Source organism: Berkeleyomyces rouxiae, assembly GCF_048999995.1.
Source record: "Berkeleyomyces rouxiae strain 22BRR77 chromosome Unknown BrBRR77_ptg000001l, whole genome shotgun sequence".
NCBI lineage: Eukaryota > Fungi > Ascomycota > Sordariomycetes > Microascales > Ceratocystidaceae > Berkeleyomyces > Berkeleyomyces rouxiae.
The window spans coordinates 3,663,911-3,675,043 of NW_027396491.1; the positions used below are offsets into that span (position 1 = coordinate 3,663,911).

Sequence of the window (11,133 nt, forward strand, 5' to 3'; positions counted from 1 at the left end):
AGTTAGTTATGCAAAAGGGGCGAGGCATTCCCATACCTATGCCGCCAGCCCGCCAGCCCGCCAACCCTAAGTTCAGGCCAACAACTAGTTGGCGGCGAGTGACGGGACGCTTGGGCTGCATGTGCCGCGTCCCGCCGGCTGGCGAGCAAGTAAACGCCCAGGCCAGGCCAGGCAAGAGAACAGAGAGTAGCAGAGGCCAGCGGGTGGCCAGGACCCAGGGCACAAGTGGGCCAGTGGTAAATGACAGCGTGATAGGGGGGGGGGGGAAGAGCAGAAGCAGAGTGAAGAGCCTGTCTTTTGGCGCGGCGATATAGTGCTTGCAGTCGAGTTGGCGAGCACTCTGGGCCTGCTGCAGTGCTGGAGATTCCCGGCGTAGCCTCTGCTCTTGGCTGGCGGACGGACAACAGCCTGGAATGCGAAACGCCGTCGAAACAGCAGCGAGTGGGCGTAGGCAAATGAGTGGCTGACTAAGGCGCGCACACAGAGAGCGCCCGGGGGAGAGGAGGAAGAAAAAAAGGCACAGAACAGAACGAGAACGCGGACGAGAAAAGAGAACCAGCGACTGTTTGTTCCTCGCCGATTGCCCGTTCTTTATCGTGAGTCTCTCTGTTCTTCCAGACTCCGAGTTTTGGGCCCCCGCCGACTCGAACGCTTCGCAGCCCCGGCCCTCCCCCCCCCCCGGGACCATCTCAGCTTCTGCCCGTACTCTGCAATCTCGCTATCTATTCTTGCCTCTCGTGCCTTCTGGCTGTTCTCTGCGCCGCGCTGGACGCTCTGGCCCCGTTCCGCTACTCTCATTCTCTTTTGTCTGGCCGTAACCTTCTGCTGCGCGATGCCGCCGCGGCCGGCCGTCCTCCTCCTCGACCTCGTTTCTTTTCCTGCATCGCCACACTAAGAGGCACTACCCACCACGCACACAAGCAGCTCGCCTTCTCTCGCTCTCGCTCTCTCTGCACCCAAGTACCGGTACTTCCGCTGCCTCCATCCTCCTCCCCTCCCCTCCACCGCGTCCTGCAGCCAGCTGCATCTCGGCCTCCACCCTTTTCGCCTTTTTTGCTGCCAGGCCTGTCGACACTTGCGCGTCTTTGCTTGGCTTTTTGCTGCTGTCCCTTTCTGTCTCTCTTCTGGTGTCCGCTGGAGCCGGCCGTGGGCCTCCTGGAGTCAGCGGCCCTGTGCCAGACTCAGAATCTGTACACTTTTGCTTTCACGTCACTTATACACTTAGTCACTTGCACTTATACCCAGACGGACGGATCCGGCTACACTTAAACTCTACACTTTACTTATATTTGCATAACCTCGTCGAGCCGAGCAGCCTCCCTTCCTTTTTTCTTCCCGCCGCCTGCTTTGTATTATAATACGCCATTGATTGCCCCCAAAAGGTCTTCCTCCCAGCACGGTCTCACAGTCGCCTAAAGAGCCTCCCTCCCCTTCTCGTGCCCTCTGTCCCCTGCTCCAAGGCCTTCCTCCTTAAAGGGCACCCCTGCCGCCCATTTAGTTTGGCTGGATAACACAATCTTGCATTCCTCGGATACTCAATCGCTCGACTTGGCAGAATCTTCCCAAGTTCCAGCCATCGAGTGTTTCGAGAAGGTTGATATCCATCTCCTCACCTGCGTCTCGTCTCCTCCTCCCCGAGTCGCCACTCACAGCCGCCATGATCTCGTCCAGTATAGTCAAAGTAGCCGTGGCCGGCTTAGCGTTGCTGCATTCAGCACTTGGTTAGTTCGAGCCTAACCTTCCTGCGCTTCTCCCACACGTTTTCTGCTGACACCTCCGCCACAACCACAGCGCACTCAGTCGACCGGAACCCGATCCGCAGCGTACACACCCTCGAGGATCCCGTGATCGGGACACCGTCGCGTCATATTCACGCCTACTCGCACTTTGATCTCAGCTTCGTCGTCGACAACCAAAAAGTGCGCCTCGCACTCGAGCCCAATCACGACATTCTCCATGAAACCCTACACATTACGCATCTCGGCGACGATGGCCAAATATCTCACACCGAGCCCATTGAGCGGACCGACTTCAAGGTCTTTCGGGGCCACGCCTTTGTCCAGCACAGCGGCTCGACGCTATGGACCCAGGCCGGCTGGGCCCGCATCACCTTTCACCGCGACGGCAAGCGGCCGCTGTTTGAGGGCGTCTTCCGCGTCGACGGCGACCACCACCATATCCACAGCCTCAAGGACTACCGCCGCACCAAGCTGCTGCTGGATCCCGACGTGCACGTTGGCGACCAGGATCCCAAGGACGTCATGGTGCTGTGGAAGGACTCCAGCATCGTCCCCGACACGCTGACGCAGGAGCTGAAGCGTGATCTGTCCGACGACTGCGCCGCCGACTCGCTGCGCCGCAACTCCGAATTCGACCCGCTGCACTCCGACCAGGACCCTGCCGAGTCCGCCCTGCACGGCCTCTCATCGCGCTTCCTCTTCAGCCGCCAGATGGACAACGGCCAGACGGGCAACAATGGCGCCGGAGTCAACCTCGTCGATTCGATCGGCTCGACGGCCGGGTGCTTCTCAAGCCGCCGTGTGGCCCTGATCGGCATTGCGACCGACTGCACGTACCACCAGCAGTTTGAAAACGAGTCCGACATGCGGACCAACGTCATCCGCCAGATCAACTCGGCCTCAGCCCTCTACGAAAGCACCTTTAATATCTCGCTCGGCATCCAGAACCTGACTGTGACCGAACGCAACTGCCCGACCACGGCCAATGCCGCGGTCCCGTGGAACGTGCCCTGCAGCTCAGCGGTCGACATTTCCACGCGCCTGAACCAGTTCTCCGCCTGGCGTGGCCAGTTCCTCGACACCAACGCCTTTTGGTCGCTGCTGACCACGTGCAACACCGGCACGGCCGTCGGGCTGGCCTGGCTCGGCCAGGTCTGCCTGTCCGGGTCGACCTCGAACGGCGGCAGCAACGAGACGGTCGCCTCGACCAACGTCATTGTGCGCACCAGCACCGAGTGGCAGGTCATGGCCCACGAGATTGGCCACACGTTTGGCGCCGTGCACGACTGCACGTCCGACACGTGCGCCCAGGGGTTCGAAGAGACCTCCCGGTGCTGTCCCCAGTCCCGCGACACGTGCAGTGCCGGCAGCTCGTTCATCATGAGCCCGTCAACGGGCACCGGCATCACGTCCTTTTCGCCGTGCAGCATCGGCAACATTTGCTCCGCCATTGGCCGCTCGTCCGTCAAGACCGACTGTCTGACCAACAACCGCAACGTGGAAACCATCACGGGTGCCCAGTGCGGCAACGGCATCGTCGAGACCGGCGAAGACTGCGACTGCGGCGGCGAGTCGGGCTGTGGCGACAACAGCTGCTGCGACCCCAACACGTGCCGCTTCACCACCAACTCGCAGTGCGACCCGTCCAACGAAGACTGCTGCACGTCCGACTGCCGACTGGCCTCGTCCGGCACCGTCTGCCGGGCCAGCACAGGGCCGTGCGACCCCGAGGAGGTCTGCGGGGGCACCGAGGCTACGTGCCCGCCCAACGTCTTCTCCGACGACGGCACCTCGTGCGGCACCAACCTGCGCTGCGCCAGCGGCCAGTGCACGTCGCGCGACCAGCAGTGCAAGGCCATGATGGGCTCCAGCACGACGGCCAACAGCAACGACACGCGCGCGTGCGGCGAGTCGGCCAGCTGCCAGATGCAGTGCACGTCGCCGAACCTGCGCCGCGGCGTCTGCGTGCAGTTTGCCCAGACGTACCTGGACGGCACGCCGTGCGGCTCCGGCGGCCTGTGCCGCAACGGCGCCTGCAACGGCCAGTCGATGACGCGCGAGCTGCGCAACTTTTTCCAGCGCAACCGCCACATCCTGATCCCCGTGATTGCCAGCGTCGGCGGCCTGATTGTGCTCATGTTTATCTGGTCGCTGGTCTCGTCCATCCGCCGCCGCCGTCGCATTGCTGCCGCCCGCGGTCTGCGCCCGCCCAAGAACGAGTCTCGCGGCGGCGTGCCCATGGGCTACATGCCACCCGGCGCCTCGTCGGCTCCCATGGTTTACAGCGCCGGAGCGGGCCATATGCCGCCGCCGCCGCAGTATGTGCCGGGGCCGCGGTACGCGTGAGAACTGGCGCGGTAACTCAGTCCACAGGCCATGTGCTCCCATTGACTCGTATTATTTTGTCTTTTCTGTTCCCTGCTTTGTTTCTGACATGACCTGATGAAAGCATTCTCGAGTTCATTGTACATTCTTTTCTCTGTCGTCTTTCCTACATTTCCACCATCTAGTCATTGTTTTGTGATTTTCTTTTTCTGCATCTTGGGTTGGGTTGTTTGGCATTGCATACCGTCTTTGGTGCTCATACATACTACGAGTCTAGTACAATACAATAACATATCATACAATCCATTCTGTCCGTGAACACCACACAACATCTACCGTGTTGCATGCGTAATTTCAGAGACCGCAGCCGCCTGTCTCCTCCTGTACTCGATACGCCAAAGCGTGTCTAGGGGGACAGTCCAAGGGAACACCAAATGTCTCTCTCTTCCATCCTTTCTTGCCGCCCCGAACTCACAGGAAACGCCCGCGACATGTCTTGCTTCTCATCTGGAGGACACGTCCAAGGCAAAGCCCGCAGCCACGCGCGTGTAGTGAAGCCTGGCGCCTGCAACGCTCTAGAAGCGAGGGCCGGCATAGGAAGAGCCTGTGGTTAGTTCAGCCGTTCTCGGACGAGGAGGGAGGGAGGGGCTTGCACAAGAAGAGCGATAGATAGAGAGTAACTCACCTTGTGCCGGCTTTCGGCATATGTCAGGAGAAGCTCCGGGTTATGCAAGATGGCCGTCGCCTGTTCACGCTGCTCGGCAACCTGCTGCCACCTGGATAAGAAGAACAAAAACGTCAGCAAAAGCCCACCCACCGAGCTGCGGTAGCAGAAACCCTAAACAAACAAGGAGACCAGGCCCCCCCAGGGAAGAAAGAAACCTACTGTTCAGGCGGCAGCGCACCCCGGCCGCGCGCCGCCTCATCCTCCTCGCTGTCCTCTTCGCTTGAATCGCCGGGGTTATGCCCACGCGCCTGCATCTTACGCGCACGACCACCGCCGCCGCCACCCGTCCCCGGCCCGGGTCCGCCCGCCCCCGGGCGCTGCTCCATCTCCCCGCGCGAGTACTGCGCATGCGGCATCGGGCCCGACCGAGACGACGAAGCCGCCGACGACTGTGGCGCTGCCGCTGCGTAAGAGTATCCCTGGGCGTAGCTGTGCGCTGGAATGTGCGCCGGCGTGTAGGCCACCGGCGGCCCGTCGTCGCGGTCGCTGTCGTCTGGATAGCGCGTGCGCTTGCGATGTGATCGGGGCGCCGCAGCCGCCGCCGTCGCTGCTGCTGCTGAGTATGCCGGCGCCGGCGCCGCCGTCGCGTGGGGGTGTGCATACTGCATGTGCGGCGCTGCGAGCTGTTGTGTGCCGGCGAACGAAGAGGACGGCGCGGGCGCGTAATGATGCGCTGCGGGAGCTGGGTACTGCTGCGCGTTGGTGTGCACGGGGGGCGGGAAGTAGTGGTTCATGCTGGAGGACGAGGATGAGGAGGAGCTGGGGGCGTAGTGTGCGACGGGCGCTGGCGCAGGCGCGAGCACGCCGTGCGACATGGGCGGCGGTGCGGGGTGCGGGTGTAAAATATGGTTCAGCGCTGAACTGGACGTCGGCGGGTTTCGGGCGGGGACTGAAAAGGTGCCGAGGCTGGCGGGCGGCGGCCTGAACTGCGGACCGGGCCGGGCGTGATTGGGGTTGCCGCTGAAGTGGTGGGGATAGTTGTGGCTCATGACGGCGAGGCGTTAGTGCCTAAGACCAGTTGGGGAGAGTGGGATTTTGGTGAAGTGAGCCGTTCTTTTTTTGGAGACGGCGATCGGCCAGAGACAAAACAAATAGCGACGTCTGACCTAGACGTCCTTGAACTCGAGGCAAGTTTTTGGCATGAGACAAGAGAGTAGCAGAGGAAAAAGAAAAATAGTTTCCTTGTCTTGAAACGGAGCCTACTTTGTTTTTTTTGGAGGGGGGGAAGGGTTTTTGACAGGGCTGGGCAAAGGCAAGGTTGGTAGGTAAAGAACAAAGAGACAAAGGAGAAGAACAATACAAGCAAGGAACCCGAGATATCTGGGCTTCCCCGGGAAATGGAAACGGGAAGTGCGGTTGGCAAAGAAAAAAAAAAGCAGCGGCAAGTGCTTAAACTAGAAAGAATAGAAGAGGAAACAGAAGCCTTCAAGAACGGCGGGTCAAGGGTTTATGTAGGTCTACAAGAGCAATAACCAAGTATATAAGAAGTATCAGCAGAACGGGCAACTGCAGTGCAGCATGTAGTTAATGACGATAAAAAAAATTAAAAAAAAATAAAGAAAAGGGCCAAGGTACATACATACGTCAAGAAGGGCGAAGGTGCCAGGCGATAAATGACGTGGAGTAGAAAAGGGAAAAAGAAAAAAGAAATAACCTGCGAAAAAAAGAAAAAGAAGAATTGCCATAAGAAGCAAAACTGCAAAAAGGAAGGAAAAGGAAAAAAAAAAAAAAGAGAACAAGAAGAACAAGGAAGGAAAGTACACTTGAAAAAAAAAACGGCACTTACCGCCGCTCACAAAATAATGGGCTGTGCGGAAAGTCTACCTGCCCGTAATGGGCAACTGCAAAAGGAGAATAGACGAACCAGCCTCGCTCCTTCTTCATTCTCGTCTTTCTTTTCTCCATCCCATCCTCCCCTTCTCCCTCATCCTTATTCTCATCTTCCCCCCTCCTCTCCTTGCTTCTAGTGGACGTCTTGTCTTGTTCCTTATTATGATGTGCGAAGGCCATAGGGGAAGCTATCTAGAGAGAAACTAGCTAGGATGTGGTCTCTCTTCTAGTCTTCTTGTACGACGAGGAAAGAGAGGAATGGAAGGTCACCTTCTCGTTGGGCTGAAGTTTTCTTTTTTTTTTATATGTTTCTGCTTCTTGTTTTATTTTGCCCTCCAACGCCGGCTGGCCCAAGCGAGCGATCGAGGCGGCTGCATATACAAGCACGTATGGAAGAGGGGAATGGCCAAAGAAGAGGCGAGCAGACTTGACTAGAATATGCACATGGGCTAAGCGAACAATAGGCTTTGTGTTTTTCTTATTTCCTTTCTTTCTTCCTGCTGCTCCCCCATTTCAGCTCTGCTCATGCTTGCCCTGTTTGGGGAAGTTCTGGTTTCTAGCTGTGCTCTGTGCTGGCTGTTTCGCCTACACGCAAAGCTGCGAGGAACCCGGCAATCGCAATCGTCGTCGGCAGAGGATTTGCGTCTGAGGCCCCCGCTGAAGAAATGCGGCGGCAGCTGGGCGGGGGAGGATTCCATGGAAAGCTTCATGTACGTAGACCTAAAGGTCATGCATGTAATGCGGGTCAGGAAGTGCGTACTGGGGAGGGGGGACGGCATAGAGAAATAGAGACATAGATAGAGACACACAGAGTTACGGCCAGACTTTGATGGTGTCATAGCAGCATAGAGAGACATGGCCAGATTGCGGTGGCCCCATGGAAACATAGGCCGGTACAGCCAGACTTGTACTAGTTGGTTGGTGCAATCAGGCCATTGGCCCGTCTTGATGATGTTTTATCCTTTGCATTCATGTCTATTCCATTTTGCCAGCGTCGCTTTCCTTCCCTCGCCGTCTATGAGCTGGCACCGTTCTGCTGCTCGTAGTAAATCTCCTCGGCAGTCGTCACACACTGTGTGTTGGCCGCCAGCTTGTTGATAGTCTCCATCCACTCCTCGTATTCGTCCGAGTCAAACACAATGCCGCCGCCCGACTGCAGATAAGCCACCTCGTCTTTGACCAGCATGGTGCGCAGCGCAATACATGTGTCCATGGCACCCTCGACCAGCGATCCATCGGCCGCTATGCTGCTGTAGCCAAAGTACCCGACAGCGCCGGCATAGATGCCGCGCTTCTCCTTCTCCAGCTCAGCAATCAGCTCCATGGCGCGCACCTTGGGCGCGCCCGAGACCGTGCCGGCCGGGAAAATGGACCGGAAGGCGTCGAAGCGCGTCTGGTCGCTGCGCAGCACGCCCGATACCTGGGACACCAGGTGCTGCACGTGGCTAAACTTTTGCACCTGCATCAGGTGGTCCACGCGCACCGTAAACGGGTCGCACACGCGGTTGATGTCGTTGCGCGCCAGGTCGACCAGCATCACGTGCTCAGCGCGGTCCTTGAGACTGTTGCGCAGCGTGACTGCCAGCGCCTCGTCGTCTGCCGGCGTAGCGCCGCGCTTGACAGTGCCGGCAATCGGGTGCGTGATGATGCGGCCCGCCTCGCTCTTGACCAGCAGCTCGGGCGACGCACCGACAATGTGGAACGTGCCGCAGTCAATGTAGAACAGGTATGGCGAGGGGTTGACGGTGCGCAGGTGCCGGTAGATGTTGAATGGGTGCAGCTTGGTCGGGCGCGCCAGCCGCTGCGACGGCACGGCCTGGATAATATCGCCAGCGCGGATGTGCTTCTTCAGCGTGGTCACGTGCGCCTCGTAGCCCGCCTGGCCCACGTTGGACGTGTACTCTGCACCCAGCGTGATGGGCTGCTGCGTGGGCATCGGCGTGTCGGCCGAGTTGAGCACAACGACGAGCTCCTCAAGCGTGGCCGTGGCCTTGGCGTAGGCGGAGTCAAGCTCCTGGCTGTCGGCCTGCTGGTTGGGGTCAAAGTGCAGATAGGTGATGACCTTGACGACCCCGTAAAAACGGTCAAAGGCGACAATGGTGTCGAACAGCATGAACAGCGACTCGGGCACCTTGAGCACATCCTCCATAGGCCGCGCCGTCTTGGGCTCAAAGTAGCGTACACAGTCGTAACCGACATAGCCGACCGCGCCGCCAGCCATGGGCGGCAGAACCAGGCCCGGCACGGATGCCACGACGTACTTGTTCAGCTCGGCCTCCAATCCAGGCAGCGGATCGGTGGCGTCGCCCCAGCCGGGACCGGTGGCCATGGTCTTGCGGGGCCCGGCGCCGACGAAGCTGTAGCGGCCAACCTGCTCGGTAGCCGCACTCTCGAGCAGGAAGGAGTAGGCGCCCGCGCCAGCGTGCTTGGATATCTTGAGGTAGGCGGCCGATGGCGTCAGCATGTCGGACGGGAACTGGCGGCACAGCGGAATCAGGTTGGGCCGCGGGCCCGACGCCGGCGGGTTGCGCACAATGTCGCGCACCGTCTCAAGCGACGGCACAATGGCTCTCTGCAGTGCGGGTGGGGGGTTAGCAGTTGGCAATGAGGAGGGGGCAGGCTGGCCGGTCGGCCGGCGCGACGCCGGGACGCAGTGAGAGACTGACTGGTCTGGCCATGGCGGTGGAGAATGCGTTGTGTGCGGGGAGTCGTGTGATGGTGGCGGCGGTTGAATCTAAGCTCCAGGGCTACGCAGGTCGTCAAGTTTGGCAGACGAGGGACATGCGGCGGGGTTGATGCGGCGGGGGTGATCGGGCGAGGCTGCGGACTGTGCAAGGACGGAGGGCAACTGTGGCTTCGGGTGAGGCGTGCAATAAAAATGTCTTGATCCTGTGGATATACACAAAGTGATTTGCAGTAACGGAATAACGATGGCGCAAAATGGGAAGCTCAAAATCACGATGCAAGTTTTTTTCCCTTTTTTTTTCTGGTGAGTCAAAAAAAACAGAACCGCCCTTTTTAGACAAAAATCTCGAACAGATGGTTGCCCAATCGGGATTCCACTCCTTCCGCCTGATGAACCACCCACCAGACGTCATGCAATTAAGCTGAGAATTAAAAAAAAGGAAAAAATAAAACAACAAGGAACCAGATATCACGGAGAAAACTAGGTGACGAGTGATGCAAAAAAAACAAGCATATTCTTCTGTTTTGTTTTTCAAGTTTTGTTCCTAGATTGCAAAGACAAAAAAATCAGAGGGAAAAAAAACATTATCGTAAGACGACTGTAAAACACCAACAACCAACACTCCCTCAAAACACACACACAACCTCGCTGCTTACGACTCAATCGCCAGTGCCTTCAGGCCCACTAGCCGCGCATCCTTGCCCAGGCCCTCGCAGCTGACCAAAAAGTACTCAACTCGCGTGCCAGTCATCTCGACTCGATACACACGCACATCGGCGCCCTCGCTGGCGTGGCGCACGGCGTCCAGGACCGTCTGGTAGTGGCCGAGTCCATCCCAGTCGCTGGGGTCCATGATGGTAACGGGGGCGTTGGCAGGGCCCTTGATAAGGGCCAAGAATTCACCTACAACCGACGTCAGCGTTCACAGGTACTTCTGTGCCAAGCACGGCGAAAATGGAACAGGCACTCACTCTCGTCCGGCAGGCCCTTGTTGCCCGTCTCGTCCCAGCGCAGGACGACCGGGACAAATGGCTCGTCGGCGTCAGACGTGTAGACGGCGTCGCCCAGCGCCGCCAGGGGCCGCGGAATGTCCTCGCCGGCGTCGACCAGGTGCAGCCCGCCCTGGCGGCCGGCCGAGGCCTGCTGGGCCGCGTCGGCGCCGGAGCTGTCCAGCGGCGCGTTGGCCTTGTTGAGAAAGTCGAGGTACGACTGGTCGGACGACATGGCTTCCCACGACGTCTGCTGCTCGGTGTTGTGGCGCACGTTGTCGCGCGCGGCGTCTTGGTCGGCGGGCTCGGCCTGGTTCTGCAGCGGGACGAAGCCGAGGGGGATGCTCTCGGCCGTGTTGCTCTTGATGGGTTTGGGCTCGGCGGTAGCGGTAGCGGAGTCCAGTTTCTCGTTGTTCTTGCGTGGCTTGTCGTCAGTAGTGTTGCGCGCCTTATCTCTAGAGATAGAAGAGGTAGAAGAAAGCCAGGCACGCTGGTGGCTCTGGAGCTGTAGCCGGATCTGGCATCCCACAGGCCGCCCGCCGCTAACAGCAGCGCTACCTGTGCCTGTACCCGCACAAGGGAGAATACAGGCCAAGCTAGAGCTTGCAGGGAGCCGTGAGCTGATCCTCAGTCTCAGCGTCTTTGCCGCAGCCAGTGACAGGCCCTTGTGCATGCTGCGGGGTAACACTTGGTGCATTGATTTTTGGGCTAGAAGAGAGAGAGGGCAGAGAACAGGGCGGGGGGAGACAAGTGAAGGACGTTTCTTGCAAGCTTCGAGAAAAATGGACAACGTTCAGTACAACACGGTCACTGCTTGGGCATCAAGAAGAGACACAC

The 11,133-nt window shown here is 58.9% G+C and overlaps 4 protein-coding genes across 4 annotated transcripts; 1 reads left to right on the plus strand and 3 right to left on the minus strand.

Annotated features, from left to right (window-relative positions):
* Positions 1-1,657: 1,657 nt before the first annotated feature.
* Positions 1,658-4,085, plus strand: BROUX77_001029 (uncharacterized protein; the record flags this gene model as incomplete). Its single annotated transcript, XM_073745413.1, has 2 exons — positions 1,658-1,721; positions 1,792-4,085. The coding sequence occupies 2 exons, from the start codon at positions 1,658-1,660 to the stop codon at positions 4,083-4,085; spliced, it is 2,358 nt and encodes a 785-aa protein (XP_073609264.1).
* Positions 4,086-4,946: 861 nt separating this feature from the next.
* On the minus strand, positions 4,947-5,780 carry BROUX77_001030 (uncharacterized protein; the record flags this gene model as incomplete). Its single annotated transcript, XM_073745415.1, has 1 exon — positions 4,947-5,780. The coding sequence occupies one exon, from the start codon at positions 5,778-5,780 to the stop codon at positions 4,947-4,949; it is 834 nt and encodes a 277-aa protein (XP_073609265.1).
* Positions 5,781-7,636: 1,856 nt separating this feature from the next.
* BROUX77_001031 (uncharacterized protein) lies at positions 7,637-9,299 on the minus strand (the record flags this gene model as incomplete). The annotated part of the gene is made up of 2 exons (XM_073745416.1): positions 7,637-9,193; positions 9,288-9,299. The coding sequence occupies 2 exons, from the start codon at positions 9,297-9,299 to the stop codon at positions 7,637-7,639; spliced, it is 1,569 nt and encodes a 522-aa protein (XP_073609266.1).
* Positions 9,300-9,959: 660 nt separating this feature from the next.
* Positions 9,960-10,993, minus strand: BROUX77_001032 (uncharacterized protein; the record flags this gene model as incomplete). The annotated part of the gene is made up of 2 exons (XM_073745417.1): positions 9,960-10,210; positions 10,279-10,993. 2 exons carry the CDS (start codon positions 10,991-10,993, stop codon positions 9,960-9,962), a joined length of 966 nt encoding a protein of 321 aa, XP_073609267.1.
* Positions 10,994-11,133: the final 140 nt, after the last annotated feature.